Consider the following 25449-nt stretch of genomic DNA (forward strand, 5'->3'; position numbering starts at 1 on the left):
GCAAACAATTTTTTGCATTAACAGAAATAATCTGAGACCGTGAGCTACCCGCAATACCTCCTCTACAAAATAATAAATATAATTCTTATTTTGAAGATGATTCACTTAAAATACGCACAAACACACACACACACACACACATTGTTCCTGGCCAACAGGAAATCTGTGTTGTGTGTTAAGAACAAAAGAGCAAACTCGCACGAAAACTCAGCTGACACACATCGGTGGCCTGAATTTGGCATATACACCAGCCCTGTGTCTTATTTTTCCTTACCATGTCTAGCTTCTTTGCTCTCAGCGCTTTCCCTCACCACCACCACCACCACCCTTCTCTTCCTCCTTTCCACAGCTAAGCTCTAGCTTGTTGGGCATTTTTGCGATGGGTACTTTTTCTCTTTCCCGTTCTATGTTGTCTATCATGGTACATAAATAATACCAATCTTTCAGCTGATCTTTTCAAACAATTTTTAATCTAAACTGAAATTAGGCTAAAAAAATCCTGCCTATTTCTAAAAAAATGTGCATCAATATTTGCAATTTAATGTGCATAAAACAGATTCGTATCCAACGAATCAACTTTTTTAAAAATTGATAAAGTATTTAAGGCTAATGCAAAGTACTCTAATTCCATTGACTTTAGCTAAATTTCAATGATTTCTGCAAGCTGAGGATCTGTCTTGCTTATTTTATCATTTAATATTCTGTTAATTAATATAGTCTAAACCACACAACCCCTCCTCATAATGATAATAAAGCCTCCAACATCATCACAGAGTGTTTCATAAATATATTTGATTAATAACATATCCCAAAATGCTCTCTTCATAATCAGTGGGCTTCAGCAGAAAAAGAATTAAGTCCAATTTATTAATAAACGCTATACAAGAGAAATTCCAACCCCACTGAAGGCAGCAACAAAACCCCAATGACTTCAAGGTATCCAATATTTTACTGAGTACATGTACATGTTTTTGGGGACTGATCTTTTACTCTTTTATGTGAAACTCCCTCTCTTGCCTCAATGACTCATCTGTGTAAATATTTTAAAACAAAGCCCTTGATGTATTATTTTTATTTGTTTGCATTTAGGAAATGCATAGGAGCTCCTGCCAATGGAAACAGGGCACCCGTATCAGGTACTACGCAAAAAGAGAACAAAATGATGAAAAGAGTTATCATCGGCACCACAGAACGGATCACCTAAATATTCACAGGTTTTCTGTGAACAACTGCTATGCACAACATCTTGGCTCCATAACCCCAAATATCTTGCAGAAATCCATTCACTGTTAATGTATACACACTGAAGACAATGAGAAGGCTTTTGGCATCTTCACGGGCTTTCGGTCGGGTTTCTAATCAGCAAGCATGCCCCCTTATTTTCTGAAGATTACGAGTTGGTCTAAATGAGTGGAGCTGTAAGCATTGTCCTGCCGGCTCTGCAGAGGAGTCACCCTTGCTGTCAGCGGACGCTGCAGCCACAGAGCACTTGCAGAACCAAGAACTGACCCCTCCCAGCACAGAGCAAAGAAGAAATGAAGGGTGAAAGGCAAGGTAGACAGGAGCCCATTCCTGCAAATAAGAAGTACGGAGCCACTTGTTCCCTTAACACATGCACGTGCAAAATAAGCATATATTGTCTTTTCTTTCTAAACTAACACAAGACCCTGTTGTTAGCATTTGTGTACAAATTATACGTAAGCACGGAACTCCAGTGCTTCACTGGAGACCAGTGTAAATTGTTATGACAAGCAATAGCCATGTATGTCCCCGTAAGGCTAAAGGAATATAACAGAGGGTCTGCGATCTCCTCAGCGAAACTGCAGCTGGTGTTCATCACAAAATAAACCAAACTATCACACCCTGAGTGCCTTCATATCAATCATCAGCATTGTCCTCTCGAAGATGGTGACAAATACAAAAGACCATCTCAAAGGGAGAGCTAAGAGTGGCTTCCACACAACAGCACTGAAGGCACCACTAGGGAATGAATAGTTAGTGCATGACCAGAGTCGTACTAAACTGTGAACAAGCACTAACACCTTCACTGTGGGAATGGCAGACCTGGAGACTAGGCCCTGCTCTTGTTTCAGCATCTTTATCAGACTGGCTGTAGGCCACAGCGACAGTCCCAGGATGCAATTTGCCATTTCAACCCATGCCTTCTACTCAAATTAAGATGACACAGCCCATACTGTGACCTGACAGCTCCCTGAGCTATTGCTGTTCAGATCAAATATGAAGAATTTTTTTGTTGCAACCTACAGCCTTCTCTGGAAATGCCTCTGCGTTTCCTATCAGAGCATCTGCAATCACCTGCTCTTCCTAGGCAAGCCAAGTTCAGCTGTGAGGTGCCCACTGGTTCGCTGGGTACTCTTAGTGGGGCAAGGTTTTTGCTTGCACTGGCTATTGACTACACTTCAAAATCTGCAGGGTGAGCTTTTACTTAAATCATTCTTCCACTGGGATCAAACTGTCATTCCTACATACAATTACACTTGATGTCTACTTCAAAATAATCAAACATGACAAGGAAGGAAAGGTGATGACCTACTTCCCAGAGATGCTGAGTGTTCCTGATGGCTCCTGCTTGAACCTTCTCCGGCAAGAGGAGGACTCCCTGGAAAGGCCCTATCCAGGTGCCCTGCTGGATCCGCTGCGCCGCACAAATGCCATAGGCCAGGCCAGGCACCGTGCTAGTGCACAGACACACTTCCCGGGGCAGGTCGCGGAGCCACTCGGGGATCTCAGGCGGAGGGCCTGCTGTGGCAGCGCTGCTGGTGCCCACGAGACGGCGCAGCGAGTGGAGGGGCCCGTGCATGGGGCACTCGCCGTTGCGGTTGTCAGCACACATGTCACATCCTGGAAGGCAAAGACGAAAAAGCACTATTAACATGGTGCTGCCAGCTACCACCACGATCACTACCCCAGGCAAGATCTCATGGGTTCCTCTGCTTTTCCCGTCATTTAATGGCAGCCCTATATCCGTACACAACATGCCCTTTTCTATGTTGCTTAGGCCAATTTTCCCAACCCTACCAAATCCCTTAGTAAGGAATCCCAAAGGCTCCACAGAAACCCTGCAGACACTTTGCAAGCCCAGTGTGTTCACAGACCTGCCAAAACTCATTTATTGTGACACAGTTTTTAAGATTAATTTTTTGACTAATAAAAAGCCTATTTAAACCGTCTCGCTCTTGTGATGAAGGGTTCTGTAATGTGTTTCAATGAGGCATTTTAAATCACACTCATAATTTCTTACAAGTCTCCCTCATTTGGCTTACCACAGCTCAGCCCAAGGGTTTAACTGGAATGGGATTTAATTTGATCCTTACTCTGAACCAACATCCACTCTACTTCATGCATTAACATGTGTGTGCACGCATGTCTATTTAGAAAATAAAATAAATGAAAGAACCCCATGAATGACAAATTGGAACATTTTCGGTGTGCCTGCTTTCTCATAACCTAATCTAATCTTGAAATTGAAAATATGTGGCAAACACTCCACATCTGTAGTGCGCCTTTGAAAACTCTTTTTTTATTGAGCTGGAATACATGCCCTTTGCCTGTTACATGTGGCTTAGGCTCTGGACAAAACCAGCGTGTCTGGTTTTGTGAACAGCTCCCATGAAAAAGAGCAGTGTGCAGAAATGTTAATTTCCCTAACTGCTGTTATTAATGGATGATGCTTCTCTATTTTGGGAAGATCCAACTGTGATTTTTCTTTTATGAGCAAAGGAAATATTGGAAAAGTGTTTCCATTACACACTATTGCACATGACATGAATGTGCAACTTCCAGGAAAATGTTTCATGCTCAGGAAAACCAGTTCTCTGGAGGTATACTGAGTTAATATAACAATAAATCTATTGAAATAGGTTACTGTCTTCTGCACATTTCACGTTTTATAGCACAATAAAGGTTTTCATATAAATCTATTCCAGAAATACAAACAAAGGAAAAACAATAACTATACCGTAGTACTTACGTAGCAATTCACAGCTCTTTCCCGAATAATTTTATATTACCTACACCCATTCTTATAAAAATAAAGCAAAGCATTCACTACAGAAGCTGGAGCTTAGTGGTCTAAGCCACCGATTTAGACTTGCTAGATTGCCTGTAACCACAGGTTCAATTCTCAGCAGGACTGACTCAGCTTTTCCTCTTTCCAAGGTAGATGCACTGAGAAGCTCCATGTAATTTATTACGTAGGCCTCCTTCCTATGGAGCCTTCAAGAGAAAATCTGCCTCTCTATTCAGTACAGACAGTAAAAACTGCATTTTCAAAGTACGGCCTCAAATTCTCAAATATTTTGACACACTTTCTAAGCGCTATTACCTGTCGTTCTCATTTAAATTGTACCATAAGAAAACGATGAGCTCAGCAATATGCCGATATTTGAAAGCAACAGGTGGAAGCTAGTTTCCCCAGAAATTGTTACGCCTTTCTTCGGGCCTCCCAGGAAATAGCCCTGTCCCTCGCCACTGCCTTCTGTGTTGTGACGGGCCTCTCGCCTCGACAGCAGCAGCGCGAGGCGCCCGCGGACGGCAAGCCTGGCGGCAGGCACCGCTCGGGTGGCAGGCGCACGAGCCCCCTGCTCAGCGGCAGCAGCTCCCGAGGCCTCCCGCAGCGGCAAGGCACGGCAAGCAGGGCAGCACCGCAACACAACCGCGGCGCGGCGCCGCCGACAAAGCCACCTCGCTCGCTCGCTCGTTCGGCCGCGTCAGTTAGGGGTGGCTCAAGAGGGAGATTTGCAGGACCCCAGGGAAAAGGTTTCCGACTCATCCTGAGAGAAGCTCATCGTGCAGCAAGTATTCCTACAGCCATTCCTAAGCACGAGGGGAAAAACAGGCAGCGAGTATATGGCGAGGCGTTTTTGTTGTTGCTGTTTCCACAGCTAGTTTGGAAAGCGCAGCATCACCGCAGCATCTTTGCTTTCCCCTCTGAACCCAGCGATCGAGAAACCCTGCGTTTTTGGCACAGCCAAAGAGCTCATGGGCTGCGCTGCAGTTTGGCATGCACTGATCATACGGGACAGGATCTCAAAAAAGGAAAAAATGAACAAATTGGCATGCGAGTACACTTTAACCAAATCCGGCATCTGGCCGCGCAACTTCGAAAGAAAACATTTGACAGGAAAACTGAGGGTTGAAAGAGAGGCTGTCTGACCATGATCCCAATTAGCACCCAGCGCAGGCCCTTGAATCCGGCCTGCTTGCACTCTGCTTGACAATCTTTTAGATGCCTAACTCTCCTCCCAACTGCCTGATTATTAATGGCTTTCCTGGAGAGACCATGTCTCAGTGGCAACTGAAATTAAACATGCCAAGGCATCCTCACGGCTCCATTCAGGCAATTTCAGTGTCTGTTGCCTGTGTCCTGCCACCAGCTAGGCATAATTTTTCACGCACACAACTTTCAGTACCTGCCCAGAACAAGGATTTCTTCACTTTATCCCAACAATATGTGTGCATGAGCGTGGGTAAATCATTTTATTTCTACCTCTTGAAGGAAAAGAGATTAAGAGATTGGGAGGGGTATAAGTGAAGCCCATGTCACTGTCACTTACAGAAAGTCGCACACAGAGATATTATTTTCCACTCTCTGAAAACTATGGTAAAGTTTTAATGCTTGGCAGCAGCAGTATCTTATCCCCTGCTGTGCTCCCTTCCCTTTGTCCTGCCAAAGCCGAAAATTTGGAAAATGGGACATCTTCTGAAACTGTTTTGGCTTATGGGTTGTGGATGAGAGGGGGGGAGTCATTAATATTAACCAGTACTGAAATTCTTCTTCTTAGTTGCACCCTTAATCTATCTCTAGTGTTTATTTACTTTTTAGAAATCCAAACAAATTTCCCCACATGTGGTATAAGGAGTGGAAGCCCTACTAGACATATTTGACCTGGCTTTGAGTAAAAAAGTTAGTGCACTTCTTTCCCTTTTCTGTGACTCACTTTCAGCTAATGATACTTGGATACCCAAGCACACTTTCTACAATGTTATACATTTAAATACACAAGCAATACATTTAAATACAGCCACCATAGGTAGTGGATTCCTTTGCCTCAGAGGAGAAGGGAGGGAAGTCCTTAATATCAGATGGGAAAAAAAGGGAGAAGAACTTATTTATAAGAGCAGTCTCCGTCTTGCCTATTACACTGTCTCACAAGGACGATCAACAGGATCATCTTCGTGGACACTACGAAGTAGAATGTGACGCACTTGTTTGTCGCGCTCCTGGAGTCTCCAAACTAGATGGCATCCATTACACCGGGGTGGGTGGGAAGTTCACGGAAAAGGGACATGGTGGGGCAAGGCCGAACTTTCCAGAGGGCTGCCACGCACGGCAGCAAGGAGACTCATACCACGTCCTTCCTTCTGTTTTGGCCTCAAAGAGCAGCTATGTGATGAATACAAGCCTCATCCAAGGACCACTGAAATTAATACTGCCACTGACTGTAACAGCTTCAGTCAAGCCTCAAATCAGGAGAAGAAGATGCAAGAAATGTGAGAAGATTAAGGCATTTGTTGAAAATGGAAAAAGCAAGGAGAACTGCAGCCAGATCAGAGTGTCTCCTGACAAAACCAGGAGACTTAGCAGGTAAGGTCACTAGGAACGCTGTACTGCAGGCCCAAACGCAGCCAGGTTCCTTGGAAGGAGATCACAGTTTCTCGCTTTATACCCTCATCCTCTATAGATGGGAGGTTTTAGGCAAGAAAGAAGCAAGGAAAAAAAATTAAATGATATCCTAGTGGAGCTGTTTGCTATGGCTCTTTTGGGAGGAGTGCAATATGTTATCATTCATTTGCCTCCATAAAAATGAACACAGCGTAATGCCAGCACTGTAACTCCACGTGAGTACGCTTAAAAGTATTAAACTTAAGCCAAACAAAAAGGACTCATCATTGCCCCCAAAATATAATAGCTTCTAAACACTTTCCAAGCTAAATAATACCACTACTGCATATTCTAAAGGAAATCTGAGAGGAGAAAGCTTTTGTCAGTAAAGGTAGAGTCCAACACCGTGTTTGAACCAGCAAACCAGCTGTAACAATAAATGAAAAAAATACATTTCGCCTTGGCAATAATATGCTTCAAAGGTGCAGTTACACTGGATACCTGCAGTTCGGTGGTATTAAAGAAGGGCGGCCTCTGACCCCCGCCTCGTAACTCACCGCAAGCACGCAGGTAGCCGGGACAAGCATCCATCATTTCACACGGCATTGCCCGCTCACCAGTATAAATCACCGGCGCCGGCGCTGCGCGCCTGGCCGGGCCCAGGTGCCCCGCCGAAAAGGAGGGCGGGCTGGTGAGGGCTGGCGCTTCCCCGCGGACCGCGGGCTCCCCGTGCCTCCGCCTCCCCAGGGAAAAGGGCTTCCCCGGGAGAGCCCGGCGCTTGGAGCCGGCGCCGCAGCCGCGGGCTGCAGCCGCCGCGCGGCCCGCGCCCGCCCGTGCGCCCCGGCGGGCTGAGGCGGCCGTGCCGCCTGCGGAGCGGCGCCGGGTTACCTCCCTCTTGCCGCGAGGCGAGGGGGCAGGGCGGAGGAGGAGGGCTTGAGTGTTCCCTGTCTTCCACTGAACGTACGACTGAATTAAATTTCCGTGCCAGGTATGAGAAGGGTAGGAGAATACTGTGTGTAGATGAACCTTGCCGCCCCCTGCCCCTGAGAGACCCCCATATACAATGTAGAGATGATGAATAGGCTCTGGGAGAGGAGATCGAAGTTCAGTCCGCACCGGCTCCACTCTCTCCTACAAAACTATAGGGCAATTAATTGTGGCTTGTCCCCTCATCCTTCATCTCCTGGTGGCACATATCGATGGAGATTACTGCTGATGGACCATTTTATCACCCTAAATAAACAGTCACCACCTTCTCTAACCTCAATCTAATATATGGCTACTGCTGTTTAAGGGTGCTGGGTAACTAATGATGTAAAATAGCTAAATCATATAGGTTACCAGCAGCCTAGGAAAAAAAAATCCAAATATTCCTCACACCGATCCACTTCCCAGCATGTTATATATACACTGTCTCCCCGTAAATTGAATGGGAAGGGGCGTGCAAACTGCTTGCTTATGTGACACGTTAGTTTTACACAGCATATTTATTACGGTGGCAGGTCGGCGCTGCGCAGCAAGGCAGGGGAGCCGCAGGCTCCTCGTGGTGGAAGCCTCTCGCCAGCCGCGAGGGGCCCCCTGCATGGGGGCGACCGTCCTGTGCCCCCCAGCCGCCCCGGGACATCGCCCCTAGGCCGTGCAAGTGCCCCTCCCCGCCGCCGAGACGTACCCTCGTCCCTTAAAATTCAGAGCTAGGAAGGAAAATGGTCCCCAAGCCCTTGCCGCATTACCAGGGATTTAACGTAATCCCCTTCACTTCCCTGGGAGTAAAGACCGCAGGGCCCTAATTAGCTCTGTTTTTGTTCCCCTTTTAATTTAAAACAATTGCCTAGAGCCCCTCAACCCACAGCTCCTCCGCGGGCTCGCCCCCTCCTTCCCCCAGAGCGGACCCTTTTAATTGATACTTGACGGTCAAGGCGGGCGTCCGCGGCGAGGCCGCCGCCTGCCCATCCATCCTCCGGAGCCGGGCCGAGCCCGGGGGGAGGCTGCGGCCCGCGGGAGCCGCCGCCGCCGCCTGCCGGGCCCCGGCCCAGCCCCGAGAGCGCCGCAGGTGACGGGGCAGGTTCCCGGGCAGGTTCCCAGGCGCCGCTCGCACGGGCGAGCGTCCTGCCCCGGCCCAGCCCCCGGCGGCTCCGGCGCGAGCGGCCCTGGCGGACAAGGCGGGAAGGCAGAAACCCGCGCTCCCCCCTCTGCAGCGAAGGAGATGCACCTACAAGTAAAATCGGAGGAGGCGGCAGCGATGGCCCTCCCCTCCGGGGCGGCAGGCTACCAAAGCCTGAGGCCGAGCCGGCAGCCGTCGGGGCCGCACTCGGCAGAGGATCGGGCCCTGCCGCGGTGGGCGGCTCTCCTCGCCCTGCAAAGCCCGAGAGCGCTGCGGGCGGGTAAAGCGCCTCCTTGCCCGCGTTGGAGCTTCGGTGGGTTTATTTGGAGCTAAAATCCAGATTAAAGCAAGTGAGTAGAACTCAGATTAAAGTCCGTCACTTCTCACCTCGTCCACAACCGAGCCTCCTTCCCCTCAAGCGGGCACCTCCAGTGCAGCACACGCGATGAGGGAGTGGAAGTGGCTAAACATCACGCCTGCCCAAGGGCTCCCTGCATGAGTCCCTAGGCGCTCGGAGTCCGTGCCCAGCTCAGCAGGCCGGTGCAGAGCAGCTTGCTTTTCTACGTGTCTGCTCGCGAAAGCGAGGGGCACAGGACGGGCTGCAATTCCCGCGCTCCTTCCTCACTTCGAGTTTGGGGTTTTCTTTATTTTTAAGAACACGTTGCCCAAAGCGAACGCACCTCGATCTCAGAAGGCTGAAACACTCAAAGGGCTAACAAGTTCTGCTCAAAGACAACTTAAAAAACTGCTAGAGCAAAAGCTGCTCAGTAAACAAGTTCAGTGATAAGAGTTTTTAGCTCTTAAAAAAGGAAGAAGGAAGAGGGGAGCGAGCGCCCCGGCGCAGGAGCCGCCTTGGTGCGGGCGCCGCGGCCCTGCGGCCAGTCCGCCTTTAACGCTGCCACGGGGAAGAAGCCGCGCAGCCTTCGCCAGCGACCCTGCAGCACGCCGGTATGCCGCGCACTGCTTAAAAACGCTTCCCCCCTCCCCCAAATCGCTTTTTTATCTTCCTTTCTCTTTTTAAAACCTTTATCTCGCAGATTTACAGAGCTGCTCTGAGAAGTAAAACACGTATTGTCTGAACCGTTTGGTTGGCGATTAAAAGTGCATTTCAGATTCCATTAAGTGCATGTAATTTATGAGATCACGTTTTCGGCACCGAGAGTAGAAGATACACTAGTACTTTTCACTACAGGGTAAAACTAAGCATAAAGAAGTGGCTCGAAACAAACTTGGTATCCGATATAGAAAGATTCTCAATGTTAAGAAGGGTGGTAAAAACCCCACCAAACTCTGCGTCAACTTTCCTCTTGCTCTTTAAGACGCACGTACAACGACTGAGACTGCCCTAGCATCCACGGAGTTTAATTGCTACACAACAGAGTTTCATGGAAACTTCCAAAACAAACTCCATCTCTGAAATGAAATTAAACGAATCCACGTTGTGCCTGGGCATGTGTTTATGGGTTCGGGTGTTGTTTGTCTGTTCAACAGCCTTCTTTAAATAGGCATTTCGGGGGGGAAAAAAAAAACAACAAAAATAAAGAATTTTATTAAACTCTAGGATAAGAGAGGGTGTTTGAAGCAACGGGGGAAAAGTGCACAAGCTAAAGGCATCTTCCAGTGTTTTAACAGGGTTAGATCTGTGTGTTCAGATTGTTAGTAATAAATTTGATGAATTAATACAGTTAATCTAGTTACTTTCGCCCCGATATTTTCCTCGGCTGTGTACTATCTACAGAGACAGGAACAAAAGACAGGCGGAACCAGTTTCTAAAATCACAACCCCCTAACCCATACAGATGTTAAATAATTGGGGCGTTGCCCCCCCCAAAAAAACCCGATAATCGGCAACAACAGGATTAAATGCCTCCTACCCACCACGTACGAAATGAATTCTGACAGTCAGACGAGCTTTCTCCTTCTTGAAAACCAGCTTGCTTTTCGTCTTAAATGACCGTGTCACACTTTTCAGTAGGGATGAAAAATAAAACCAGCAAGATGTTAACAAGGTCTGAAAGGAAAACGATACTCCGAGATGAGAGGAAGGAAAACTTCGCCCTAGCCCTTCTGATGAAAACTGCAACTTTTCTGTTGCCCAGCGCAGCGGAGGAATTGATTTCTAGGGACACAGCGAATCCCTGGCTTCCCAGGCAGGAACTGAGCGAGAAAAGCAAGGAGAGAAAGGACCCGCTTTACAGCGAGCGGCTACCGCACCGTTTCTGAGTGCATTTTCCTAGCCGGCCCTGCGAGAGAAACCTACCCCGCAGCAGCCCTGCTGCCGAAAGCTGCCTTCCAGAGCAGGGCTCGGGGCTCAGGCAAGAAAAGGCGCCGCTACCCAGGGCTTACAGCCCGGCTCCCGAAAGCGCCGCAACCAACGCGAAAGCATCTCCAGGAGGGAAGAGGGGGCAGAGGATGCTGCCGGGGCAGGGCGCTGAGCGCAGCGCCCCAGCTCGGAGGCTCCCTCGGTTCGCCCGGGGGGCGGCCCGATACGTACGGTTGTTGGGGTCGCTGGTGTGCTGGTTCAGGGGGATGATCTCCATGCGCTGCTGCCCGTACAGGTAGTAGTCCAGCTCCTCCGCCGTGCAGCGGAAGCGGGCGGCAGCGCGCTCGCCGCACTTGCTGCCGCCGCCGCCGCCGCCGCCGCCCGCCCCGCACAAGTCCTTGCCCGGCAGGGGCGCGGGCGCCCCCCCGGCCGCCGGCTCGGAGCTGTGCAGCGGCCCGAAGACGGGGATCTGCGCCACGGGCAGCGAGGCCAGCCCGGCCAGGGAAGCGGCGACGGCGGCGCAGGAGGAGGTGGAGGAGGAAGACGGGGTGGACGAGGAAGAGGAGGAGGAGGCGGAGGAGAGGGAGGCCGGGCGCTGGCGGAGGCTGTCAGCCGGCGGCTCGGCTCGCTCGGGCGGCTGGAGCTGGGCGAGGGCCCCGCTGTTCTTGAGTTGGCTGCTCTGCGGGAAGAGCTGCTGCCAGTGCTGCAGATAGGCGGGATCCACCTTCAGGAACGCGGATCCGCCGGGATCGCCGGGCTTCAGCATCGCCGATGCCTGCAGAGCGGGGAGGGAAGGGGAGAGCGGCCGTGAGACCCCCGCCCCGGCCGGGCTGCCCCGGCCCCGCGGCGAAGCCCACACTGGAGACCGCGACACACGCGCGGACTCCCCGCGCCGGCTCTCCGGGGGCGGCAGCGCCCCGGCCCCGCTTCCTGCCTGTGCCAGGCTCGGGGGGAGAAGAGCCCGGCTCGAAGAGCCCCAGGGCTGGGGCGCCGGACGCGCACGCAGTGAGCGCAGCGACAAAGCCTTGCCGCGGCCGCCTTCTCCACGGCGCGGGCTGCGCTGCGCCGGGGCAAGGTAGCGCCGCCAGCCCCCCGCTACTGACTGGGGCCCCCGCCGCCCCCACGAGCGCGCCAGCTCGCCCCGTCCTGTAGCCCTGCCCGCACCCGCCGCCCGCAGAGCCTCGCCTTCTTGCTCCTCTCCCCGGCAGCGGACAACTCTCAAAGTTCACAACAAGGAGAAGGAGGAAACTTCATCCCTCCCCGCCCTGTACACGCGCGAGCCTCGCCTCGCCTCGCCTCGCCTCGCCTCTCCTCGCCTCTCCTCTCCGGCAGCTCTGCTTTCCAAGCCAGCCTTTATGGGAAGAGGCTCTCGCCCGGCCACCCCGGGCCACCCTGACCACGGCAGCCCCAGCGGCGGGCGGGCGGGCGGGTGGATGGAGGCCCCCCGGCCCGCGGCTCCCTTACCTGGGCAGGGTGCGCAGGGGCGGGCTGCTGCGCGGGCGGCGGGCGCGGCCCCGGGAGGCTTCAGGTCGGTCGGACGAGGGTTGTGAGCGGGGGCTTTTCTGCTCTTTGTTCACGGGGGAGCGGGGTTACCCCTGCCGGGCGGCGGGGCCGGGAGGCCGCTTAGAGCCGAGCCGCCGGGCTCCCTCTGCCGTGGCTGCGCATCGCAGGCGCGCCCGGGCTCTTCGCTCAGCTCTCTGGCAGACTCCGGGCTAGACACGTGGGTTTTACGACAGCACAAAATACAAGTGTGTGTGGTGTCTACGAGAGGGCGGGGAGGGAGCGGGAAGTTACCAGCGAGCCTGAGCACAGAGACACCCCCTCCCTATTTTTTGGCAACCTCCCCCACTTTGCTCCTTGCTCAATTTTTAAAGGTGTCCCTTTTATCCCTTCCTCTCTCCTCCCTCCCCTCGCAGTCTCCCGCAAGCGCGGGACTGCACCGCACGGGGGGAACAACGGCCCGGCCCCGGCCCGGCCCGGCCCGGCCCCGCGCAGCCCTGCGGCGGCAGCCCCGCAGGGAGCCCGCGGCTCCCGGGGGACCGAGCTCCTCGGGCGGCTTTGCCTCGTCGCCCCCGGGGGCTGAGGTGCGCTGCAGAGCCCTCCCCGGTCCGTTTCGCGCTTCCGATACAGCTCCTGCACACTCTGCTTCTGAGGTTTGCCGGGATCACCGACCTCCCGCTCCCCTCAGCTACCTACGAGCTGTCCCAAGAGCTCCCAACACGGGCGAGGAAACTCGTTGCTCCAGAATTCCCTTCTCCTGTAACCCTGTCCTCTCGAGCACCAGCAAGTCTCTCTCCTCCTCCTCTCTATACTCAGTCACAGCACAAACCGAGAGGTATGCAGATGGAGATGCAACCTACAGCGATAAACTTCTAATCTCTAACTACTTTTCTCCACTTAGCTTAATATTTGGCGTTTTCCTCCCCTCTACTCAGCTTTTGAGAAAGGTCACATACCAATGAGCATTTAACAGGTTCTTCAGTTTCTTTTCTGCATCGCATGAAAAACTAGACCAGCGCTATCATTTGTCTTAGATATATCACATGTATATAGTATCCTATACGTTTAAGACAAAATATTTACATAAAGTGTTTATATCGTCAAAACATCTCTCGAGTATGAAAAAAGCCTACACCGTTAGAAGTCACGCAGCCCCTCGGCGCACACATGCTTACAAACGCAACGTGTGCGCATTTAAACAATTAATGCCGCCCCCCCAGACACGGTTTCCAGTTATTTCTTTCCCACCCTTCATTCTCGCAGAGCCTGGGAAAGCTGCTGCTGTTTAGGTTTTGTCTGTGTCTAAGGCAGGACATTTTAACACAAATTTGAACAGAGCTGGGCAAAAAATGTTTTGACTGGCGTCATTTTGACAAGGTCATCCGTCATCTGCTGTATAGATTGATAACACCTAAGTTAAAGGCAAACACAAGTAGGAAAACCCCCTGATTTTTATGGGTTATAAAGCTAGCTATAAAAACCTTCTTAATGTCTTTGATCAGTTCTATCGTGTCAGATAGAATGAATTTTCAGTCCTCTCGCTCCACTAATCCACTTTTAAAAAGTTCTGAAATAGTGCGATTTAGCTGAGGGACAGAGGTGTAGGTTGGGAGCCTTCTTAGCACACTCAATAGCGTGTGTATAAAACGCTGATGGATATACAGACCGGCGTATGGGGGATCTAGGTTCTCTCTTTCTCTGTTTTCACTTCATTAATTCAGTATCTCATCCTTCGCTAGCTCTTTCCTGGTAACATTTTTATTCCAGCCCCTCGTTTGTTTTTATTTTTTTTTAATTTGCACCTTTAAATTATTATCCTTTTCATTACCGGACACCTTTTAAAAATACTAAATTGCTTTTAGTGGCAGCAGTCTCTAAAAATTCGTTTCACGCTGGAAAAACGTGATGAAGTGGGGAAAAGCTCCCAGCTAATGGGCTTAAGTGCACTGTCAATATCTGCATTTGCCTTGAGTTGTTAACAGAAATATTCCATGTGGGTTCATATTAGGAGGACTTTAATCTGTAACTGCAAAAATCACTTGGGATTTTTTACAGCGAGAAAAGTATCACTTCGAGTGATCAGGGTGGCAGCATAAAATTTATAGCCGCTGTAAGCGAGCGCGCCCGCCCTAGGATCAAGCCCTCCGGAGGCAGGACGAGGGAAGGAGGGGCAGGGCTGGCCGCTCTGCCCCCGGCCGCGGCGCCGGCGGGCAGCGGGCAGCGGCGGCCGGGAGCCCGCTCGCCGCCGGCCCTGCCCCCAGACCCCGGCGGGGAGGCAGTGGGGGGGGCCGAGGGGCAGCGCGGCGCCGGGAGCAAGCGGGTCTGCGAGCCGGGGCTGCCCGCGCGGGCTGCGGCCAGCCCTGACCTCCGCTCTCGCCTCCCCGGGCAGGCTGGTTGTGCGCGTCCCTCCGCCGCCCCCGAGCTTGTCTGCCCTCTGTTTATTAACATCCCCCCCACCCCCCCATGTGACTCCTGTGGGTAAAGATGCAGAAAATAGGAGTTTTTTACTGCCTCCCCCTTCCCCTTCTCTCTGGCTTTCTCATTATTTAGAGGGCGAGCACTGAAACAAATCACATTGACCGTTTAGAAAGCGATCAAACCTTTATAAAAATCCATCGCCTACGAATCGATTGGTGAAAATTTGCTAGGAATTTGTTCAAAAGAAATAAATAAGGAGGGTAAGTGTATTAAATGCAAAGGGGGAACACGGTGGTGTTTTTCTTCATTGATTAATGACCTCTAAAATAAAACAAGCGGGAAGAGGAGCCAAGATCGATAAATTAACTACCCAAATTCATCATTTTCCCTGGGGTTTCTTTTTCTTTTTTTGGTAAATAATCCTTAGGAAGGATGTCTGTCTCTTTGGGAACTCGAGGGCTTCATTTTGGGCTGGGAGCAGCAAAGGGAGTAAACCCCTTTTGGGAAGGAACTGGATCGGGGACACCCTATCTGATTTCGTTTGACACACAATTAAAAAGTTTGCCTTTCATATTAATTAATTCTCCTGATCTGGGGAAGACAAATGGTCGGTTACCTCTGACAGGAGTCCGATAAAGGATTCAGCAGCTTTCCTTCTTGCCCTAGGCGTCTCCTCATTCCAGTTTTAAGGTCATGAGCAGCCGAATTAATAATTCATTAATATAGACATTTATTCAGATGGGATTCACGGAGATTCACGCTCTCCTACATCTCACCGTTTGGGTTTAGTTTCCCTCAAAGGGGAGAAGAGGGGGAGGAGAACGGGTGGAGGAAGGCGCCAAACAACGCGTGCCCCTATTCCCGCGGGGCGGGCACAAGGCGGCGCCCGCAGCGAGCGCCCGGCCGGGGCAGGGCAGCCGCCCGCCGCAGCCCGGGGCGGCGGCGAGGAAGGGGCCGGCCTGGCGGCACTCCCCACCTCCCGAGCGTTTCCTGAACTGAAGCCAGGCGCTTGTCTCCCCCTTCTCCGTCCCCAACGAAATCCTGAATGAGAAAGCAACCACGGCGTGGCAAGGCCGGGTAAACCCGACCAAAAGGGCTGCTTTTCCCCACACCCGCCCCCTCACTGGCAGCGTGTGCCCAGGGTCAGGCAAGGGCTGTGGCGCAGGCAGGGCTGCGTTGGGCCGGCCGCGGCCAGCAACACGGGCGGGCTGGTACGGAAGGAGCCCCGGGACCGGGCCAAGGGAGGAAGTCCCGCTCTTGAAAGGCCCCGGTGTCAGGTGAGGGAGCGCGTCCTACAGCACGCCCCCGGAAGGCCCGCACCCCCGCGCGAAAGACGCGGAGGCGGAGGGTGGGACACCCGCGGGAGGAGCCGAGCCGCGCCGCGCCGCGGGGCCGGGCCGGAGGTGCCCCCTGCCCGCGGGTGTCCACTCGCGCCCCGCCGGGGCCGCGGGGCCCTGCAGCGGCCGGGAAGGGTCCCAGAGGGCGCCCGCGCCGCTGCCGGCGGGGCGAGGCCGGAGGCGCCACGGGCCGGGAAGCCGCTCAGGGCGCGGCCTCTGCGGGGCCCCTGCTGGTCTCTGCGGGCCCCTAACGGTCCCTGCGGAGCCCCTAACGGTCCGTGCCGGGCGTTCCTCTGTGGCATGTCAAGCCGAGGGGCTGGAGAGGGGCAGTTCAGGGCAGGGGACGCCACCTTGCACCCTTTCCCCCCACCGAGGCGCCTTTTTGCGGGGCTGAGGGACAGCCCATTGCCCTCAGCTGTGCTCCCCGCGCAGGGAGACCCCCTGGCTCCGACCTCGGCGCGGCCAGTCTCGCCCCACTGGCCCCTCTCACCTTGCCCCGGCCTCCCGGAGGCCAGCGAGGGCTGTGGGAGAGAAACAGCTGCGGCGGGGGCCATGTCGACAGCTTGGGGCTGCCCTCTCCCTGCAGGGAGGGATTCATGTGACGCAGGCGCTGGGCCCCTGGTCGGGCCCGCTCTGGGGTATCCAGGGGATGAAGGGTCCCTCCAAAACGGGACGGAGAGCCTTCCTTGGGACCAGCTAGCAAGAGCCTGCCAGAGGAGGTCTGCTGCAACCCATTGCTTCGGGGACAAGAGAAAGCACCTGCCCACACAGAATTGGACTGAGATTATTAAATGATTTGCCAATGGCCACCAAGCAGATGCCAGCCAGGCAAATAATGACTTTCTGCCACTATTGACCTGATACGGATGTGAACTAGTGACCTTTGAGGTGAAATGCTCTGTAGTCTATTACCAATTCCCTGAGCCACCAAATCCCCCTAGCAGACAGATTCAAATATTTATGTCCATCAACAAAACAAACTCTGCTCTGAGCAAGGCATACTGCAGATGGGAAAAGAAAAGGAATTATTCGGTTGTAAAGACCAAGTAAAAATACATCAGAGAACAAAGTTGAATTAAAACATGCCACATTTGGGTTAATTTCATTCCTCCTTTCACTCACATCCCCTCTGAAAGTATTCTCAATTAAGTGAGAATTAAGTTAACCATTCAAATCTAGGCTTTGTTTTGGGTTTTTCTTTCTTTCTTTTTAAACCAAAGACCCAGTCTAATACTATTCTATAATACAGTATGTTTACTAGGAAAAAAATCCAGGAAAAATTTCCAGATAGGATTATACAATTTAAAATCTATTCTCTAGATCATAACAAGATTAATAGGCATAAAGAGAATTGGTATCTTTAAGCCTGATTAGTAATTTCTGTATTCCTGCATTGCTGCGTGCTCATTTTTATATGCCTTGCATTCACCTGAGTTTCAGAAATGCTATGAAGGAGCACTCTGAAAAGCAGCCCTCCTTTACAGTAAGTGCTTAATGTTAGGCTTCCCAAAACAAAGGCACTCAACATTTTGAATGCTTAAGCAGCACTGAGTGGCTATTTCAAATAGCAAAACATAGTCTAGAAAGTTTTCCTGTACTTTAACTATAAATAGTTCTCACAAATACGGAATCTATTAAATATGATTGTTTGCATATGACACTAGAATGATAAGGTCTGGACTAAACTCAAGAATAGTAGCATTTCAATGGTTCGTATTGTCATGAGAACGCCACGGTTTTACCACAAAGTTTGTAGAAATAAATAAAAATCTTGTTGGTTTTTTTTTCTGTTTTGGCTTAGAGTTATAATCACAACTCAGTGTTTTTCAGTAGAAAATCCTTACAATTTAGATTTCCAGTTTAATAACTGCTTTTTCACAATGTGCACTTTTCTACCATTTTTTTTAGGTTCGTACTCTGATAGTTTTATTTTCATAAGTCACTAGTGAATATATTGACAGTGAAAGGAAAAAGACTGACAACCCTGGTGACCAAAGTTGCCTTCAAGAAAGGGACCATGTCTTCCTCTGCCTTATGTACCATGTCGTAAAAGGCTGCACATACATGTCTGAAATACCTGCCCTGCTAATAGTCTTTGAATTTGCTGGATTCTTGCAGGTAGGTGATCTTTGCTCCTTCATGTCTACGCTTAGAAGTTTCACAGAACGACTAGTATAAAGTGGAATAGTTTATTCAGAATAAACCCATGTATGGGACTTACTCCAGTAAGCCAAATTCCAGAATACAAGTGCTCATTCTGATATCATTATTCAAGAACAGCTATTTTGGTAAACATCCATGTGTAGACAAGGTCTCTGGGAGGGGGGAATGGCTCTTTTGGAAGAGAATGTGTGTGTGGTGGGCTGAACAACTAACCTTGCAAGGAAACTGTGAGCTGTAATCTTTTTGTTGATCTGTGTCCAGTGTGCATGTCTGCATTCAAAATGGCTGTGTAAAGCATATTGTGGAAAATGTCTGGTCAACCTTAGCACCAAACAGAACTGTGGGCTGCTACGGCAATAGAAATAAATAGTACCTAATGGCCAATAGAATTCCCCTATGTAAATAAATTAAACTGAACAGCACATAAGATGAATGGTCAAGCAGAAGTAGCTAATGAGCAATTTAAAGAATTAAAAAATTGCAGAATTCTTACTACTCCACAGCTGTTGCTCTGGTTCAATTCCTGATGCTTTATCAGATAAATTTTTTGCCTCAGTTTTTTGCATGACAAAGTATTTCCTGTAACATTATCTAGAACTATAGGTTAATGGGAACTGAAGTCCAGAGGCTAGTCCAGAAATACAGTTATTCAAAAAATACATGACATAGATAAATCAATTGGCTTTTCAACAGAGAGCAATGGTGTTCCAGTTTGCAACTTTTTACAGCAGGGCTTACTTTATAACATCTTCCACAGTGAATTATTCATGGCAAGGAAGCCAAAACCAAAATGGCTGATGGAAATTGCAAAAACCATACACCTTAGGCTAGAAACCTGCCCCAAACAGCCTGCTATGAAATTCTGCACTCTTCCATTTTGACTACCAAGCAGCAGTTTTTCTACTTTTCTGTTTCCCTTCTGACAACCAGACCGGCCTTATTATTTCACTTTGTGCATGTGTGCTAAATCTACACTGGAAGCTAACTCCCTTGTTCGGAGAAAACAAGCAGGTTCTCTGTATGCTGTCACAGATACTTAGCCTCCATCCAGCTGAACAGACATGGAAAAAAAAAACTTTTTGTGCTTTTAGTGCAAAAGATGAAAAAATTCTCCAAAATACAATGTAGCACAGATAAAGAGCTGGAAAGACCAGGGACACCAGTGATGCTACAGGTCTCTGCACTTGGAAAGGAATTTGTCAAGTGAAAATATCCAGGGAACCTTAGAAAGAGAATAGCCCCTCACAGAACAGAGGAAATCAAAATGTCTCCAGTGGTCCAGTGATAACCACAGGGAAAGGTTCCACTAGACCAAAACGTAATGGTCAGTTTTATCTCAGAAAAGTAAGAAAATCCTGGCCAGATAATCTTGAGATCCTCCAAGGTGCACATCAATGCAACTTTAGCTATTTCTGATGCTTTAAAGAAACAAAAATAATGTATCAAAACACTATCTTGCATTAAGAAAAACAAAAACAAAACCACAGACAACTCACTTCCCCTATGGTATTTATAGAGACAACACAAGGAAAAAGGAGGTGGGAGCTAGCCTATAGCAGTTGGGCTCAGGTAACATCCGTGCTGGCAGTCTGGAATAACCAGCAAGGAAAATCAAGGGTTAAACATCAAACAACAACCTATAAAACTCCCTTTAATTTCTTGGCAACAAAATGATGTGTGCAGGAATGCTGGAAGACAGAGCAGCAGGGACTTAGGCACTGGCTATCCAGGCCCTTGCTGCTACCACGCAAACTGTCTACAGAACAGCTAGCAGCTAATGATGGATATACAGAAGGAACTTGAGCAGAATGTGAGGACTTAGATGGCCTTCAGTACCGCTCCGTGAGGATGACTGAGTGAAATGGCATGAACACAAGCTTAAACTCCTGCCTGACAACCAGCACAGACAAATCTCACATCTTTAATCTAACACATATCAGAGTCACTGGCTAAACCATGCTCACTTGCAAAGAGTGTCAAATCTATATACATGATTCATTACCTGCAGCCACTGCAGCAATCACTGGACTTCAGTGCCTTCCCAAAGCCAAGAGCAAACCTTGGAATTCTGTTCCTCCTCCCACACTCCACTTCTGGTAAGCAAACAGTTCCTCCAGCAAAATGAGTGGGATATCTCCTCCCAGTTAATCCCAGAAGGATTACCATTACTGCTTTTGTTCAAGTGAGAGAAGCCTGCTGCAGGGATACCTTCACAACAGCACAGAAGGAAGGCCTTCCTGTTTGCAAACTATGAAATTTGATTTTCTAATGTTCTTTTATATTGGTCATCTAATTTACAGTATGAGAAAGTGCACCTAAAAAACAGTTTTTACAGTCTATACATACTCTGCCATTTTTATGAGAACATGTTAGTAGTAAGGTACCAGCGTTTCATACATTTGTCACTTAACCACACTTAAAGAAGATGGGTCCACGAGGAACTTGTAAAATGACCTCTGCACTCAATATGAAGGCATTTGGGACAACTTTAAGATTTCTTTCTCTGGAAAAGGTCTACTACACAGAATGTGCTTAGTGCTGATCTTGAAAATGTGCTTATTTGCTACTCTATTTTAAGCTAATTAATCATACAAATGTACTCATTCTTTTATTGCAGAGTTTCTGGTAGGAGCTATTGCTTCCACTAGAGCCTTTACAATTTTGAATTTTCCAGAAAAGAATATTTTCATTCTATTACATTTATATTTCCAGGGAATATCAAAAAAGTCAAAGACAAGTTGCCAATGTAATGTATGATCAAGATCTTAAATGTCAAAGAGTGCCAGTTCAATAGAGTTTTTTCCACAGTCAGATTAATCTCTACTTGTGTTGCTTCTTTTCAGACATGCAACCCCAAATTACACTTTTCAAATACACATGGGTTACTATGCTATTCATCTGAAATGGATTCATAACATTCTGGAATGCTTATCACTACTTTTGATATGAAACCACTCATTCCTCTATTAGAATAGACTTTTAATGCATGCCAGGCAAGTCAATTACCTTGTGTCCTCTGACTTTCATTTCAGAATAATTTCCTGTCTACTCTGCTCCTACACAGATTATTAAAATATGCCACATGCTGCAATGCAATGGCACTACTTAAAATAAAATTCCCAAAGAAACACTGAAAATGTAAGAACATTAACAGTGACTTAGTTTGTACTATCTAATTGCTGGCAAGGAAACTCTAGTATTTCATATTAAGCTTAGGGCCCAAGCATGCTTCGTTATAGGGATGGAACAAACTGACTTATAACACAAATCTGAGCTAATCTAAACCGTGAGCTGTCCTAGCCATCTGAATTAAACCTGCAATATTTTTAACACAAATCTGAGCTAATCTAAACCGTGAGCTGTCCTAGCCATCTGAATTAAACCTGCAATATTTTTAAAGTTCCAGCTGGTTTCAGTAAGAAATTAAGTCCACTTTACTGTCCCTGATGCCAGGCTGCTGCCCTCTCTATTCCTGAATAGTAGCTTCTAGTTACATCCAGAGGAGGTGAGACAGGTACATTCTTGACCCTATTCCCCTACCCTGCTAACCTTCCCTTTCCCGGAGCAAGCCTGGCACCTTCCTTTTGAAATGTCTTCTTCCTGCCATTTTCACTGGTTTGATCACCCACCATGCCATCTGGCTCTTCGTAGAACCTCCTGAGAGTTGTTCAGATTTGGGAAACAATCACAGAAGATCAGTCCAGGCACTCACAGAGGCAGAAAGGCTGAGCAGCTGCAAGAGAACCCAGAAAAACTTCCTTCAGAAGTAAGCATCAGGAAAGACTTAGAAAACATATAGGTGGCATTTTTCTGGACACCTCTCAGCTCTCTCAGGTCTCAAAACAAACACTTTACAGAGTTGAGGTACAATAGCAATATTGAATTCCCCCCAGCGCATGCAGAAACTATGTAAGTAGTGTAAAACACAAGGAAACTCTGTATTTAAGAGTTTCTTTTATTATTATATATAGTTTCAAAGAAAAATATTAAGGCTAAAGGAAAGGAAGTATGTTAAGCAAAGACAGAACATGCACTTTAGGAAGCTCCCTATCACTTTCCTCCATTTTGTTTAAGAAGTATTTGGTAAGCAAGAGTAAAGAATAATAAGAATGGGCAAATTTTGCTGCTGTTGGCACACCCATTCTCCATCTTACTATTGCTGGGAAATACTGAGCATTTGCACGCTTTGATCACATATATTAGACAAAAGCAGTAAGAATAATTTTAATATAGATTTCTGTTATGGCAGAGGACCACAGTAGTTCTCTAGAATAGTGACTTGGAGGGAAAATGATTTCTCAGCTAAAACCACACGACTTGAAGAAATGACAGAATCATTATTACTTTGTCTGCCTTCATCATCATCGTTTTTACTTTGTTTAATCACGCACAAAGGGGAAGAACAGTCCTGCCCTGTGCTCACAGTAACCTCAGAACCTTTTTCAGGTTCGGTGGGAGAATTCAGTTTGTTCCACAGGTATATATATATATATGAGCAAAGCTTTTTTAGGCTTTGAGCAAGGCAACATTCAAGGGCACACTTAACTTTCAGAGTGTATCTTCCACTGAGTATGCTCAATGGCTGTTTTCTGCAGTATTTTTCATAATAGAGAGTTTTCCAGAAAGGGAAATGGTGTGCTTATGTGTGTATAGGCAATATAGCATTCCCTGATACAATTTGAATTTGATTCGCAAAGCAGTTATCCCCATCCACTTCTGCCAAAATCTATAGATGTGGACTTAAAAGAATTCTGGAAATTAATCTGATGTCTATGGGCTCTGCATAAAAGAGAGAGTTATACTGTATTTATTAGATCTGGTTTTGTATTCATGAGAATTTTGGAGCATATTTTCACTTGACAAATGACGATGAATATATCTGAGAAAAAGATTAGTTAGTTAAATGTAGTCACCTACTAGCTTGAATAAGCATGTAGGAGCTACCATTTTTTTAAAAAAGTTAATTATTGTCAAGCTGACTTAATTTCAGCTTATTCAATGGGAAGTTTCACACCGTACTAAAAACATTTCTTAAAGCTTTTGCACTAAAATCGGTATAATTGTATCTATTTAAGATCCAAGTGTGACTGTAGTCACCAAAGTGACTATGTAAAAATAGCATATTTTACTCATATTTACTCCTAGTGTGCATTGAGTTATAGATGCTTTTCCTTCTTCTATTTTTCTGTGATTAAAATATATTTTTTACCACTTTTAATTCCTGGTAGTTGTGCAGAATCAACACAGCTGTGGGAGAATGAGCTAGATACTTTTCCATTTGTGTAAGATAAGCAGATTTATTAGCTAACCTCTGATTCTTTAATCTTTATTATCTGTGATATGGTGTGATCAGAAAAAAAACAGCTTTACTTTGAGAACCCAGGTTAGGTTTTCAGAACTGGCTGTATTGAAGCCCCTCAAAAGAACAAATGTGATACAGAAAATCTAAGGGACAATGAAAACACACAACTCTCTTTAAGTTATAGTTGCAGTCACTTAAAAGCCACGTTTTAAGCATTTCCCCACATAATGTCAGCTGAAAAAATTGCCAGTACTTGATACCTTGATTGCTCGATTACTGCACTCATCTCAAATATATTTTTGGTTAAGTACCCCAGTAATATTTCATACATTCTTCTAGTTTCATGACTTGTGCATAAAAAAAATCTCTGGGAAACAATGACCCAAGAAGAATGGAATTAAGATTTCATTCTTCTAACCTTAAAAGATTGGAAGGGAACGTCTCCTCTTTTGTGATTTCACTTTCTACTTGAGGAAAGTCAGATCTCCTATTGGAATATCCCGGATAATTTCAAAATATTCTGGAGAATTGATGTTGACATTAAGAGGGCTTGACTATATAAAACATTTAAAATAATCTAATCTACAAAGAGGAATGAATCAGTATTTTGGCAGCCTCTTCAAGAAACACAATTCCAACTAATTCCAAATGTAACCAAAAAAGACTGAGAATACTACCTATTAGGAGTCTACAAGATAAGAGATACTAAAAAAGCACATTTGATTTATGAGGCAGGAATACGTTGAGCAGTCTAAAATCATCAATGAAGAATGCAAATAAGGAAACTAGCTGCAGTTCTTCTCTGGAACCAACAACTTGTGATTTAGTTTTACATGTCTCAGTTTTACATTTCAAGAAAAGCTGAGCAAAATACCAGTGCTAATAGACACAGCACAGAGAAATGGAGTGATTTAACATCTGAATACCTAAGAAGACTGTATGGCATTAGGTTACATTAGAGCAAATGAACGTCCAGTCGGCTGTGCTGTACCAATAAAATGTCCTAGAACTGAACTTTTTGTGGACAATAGATCAGATTCAGCCAGAGACAAATAGAATCTAAAAGAAACAGGGCCCAAGCCATAATCCTGTTTATATCCTGAATAGTGAGCACAAAACTCTGTCAAATCAATATGCTGAGACAGGATGACTGAAAAGCCATGAGACTTCAGTAACGATACCCCTTTGGTCATGAGCCAGTAACTTGGTTCCTGTTCCCAGCTCAGCTCTGTCCCAAATCATATAATGGGCCAACTTCCCTTCCTGAAACTAGCATCTCTGTAGACATACTACTTCTTATCCATCTCTGTAAAAAGCTTTTACACCTTCAGATGAAAAATAGTGTAAGTGCTAGATTTGACATCTATTATTTAAAGCACAATGAATTAACCTACACATTGGCCAGGAGAGAGGATTATTAATCTTCAGAGCACTTCTGTTTGCCTATTTTGTGCTATGTTATGTACAAGATACTCTTGAGCGTGTGTGCCTGCAAATATATGCGTGAGAGAGAGGGAAAGAGAAAGGCAGAATGACAGTGTGCATAATAGATCTCAATGAAAACAAAAGCTAGTTTGGCAGTCTGGGTTGCCAAGAGACCTAATATTCTATTATGATCAAAATAATGCCAAAGGAAATAGAGAGGTCAAGCAGCAGCAGCAAAAAATTCATCATCAGTCAGGGTATGAAGATCAAAATAAACTCTTAGGAGTGTTGTTGCACAGTGCAGAGGACAGGATC

General features: G+C 47.7%; 1 protein-coding gene across 10 annotated transcripts in view; it reads right to left on the minus strand.

Annotated features, from left to right (window-relative positions):
* The window catches only part of PRDM6 (PR/SET domain 6), a 146649-nt gene extending 133149 nt beyond the window's left edge, over positions 1-13500 (minus strand). For 9 of the 10 annotated variants that reach the window (XR_010886834.1, XM_067315371.1, XM_067315375.1 and 6 more), the window contains exons 1-2: positions 11221-13500; positions 2555-2862 (exon numbers count right to left, since the gene is read on the minus strand). Coding sequence is in view for 9 of the 10 variants with exons in the window: in XM_067315371.1 (XP_067171472.1) it covers positions 2555-2862; positions 11221-11755 (843 nt within the window). In the remaining variant the exon portion in view is untranslated. The remainder of the gene's footprint in view (positions 1-2554; positions 2863-11220) is intronic. The other variant, XM_067315369.1, reaches the window with a different exon arrangement.
* Positions 13501-25449: the final 11949 nt, after the last annotated feature.

Source organism: Apteryx mantelli, chromosome Z, assembly GCF_036417845.1.
Source record: "Apteryx mantelli isolate bAptMan1 chromosome Z, bAptMan1.hap1, whole genome shotgun sequence".
In the NCBI taxonomy this organism is placed as follows: Eukaryota; Metazoa; Chordata; class Aves; order Apterygiformes; family Apterygidae; genus Apteryx; species Apteryx mantelli.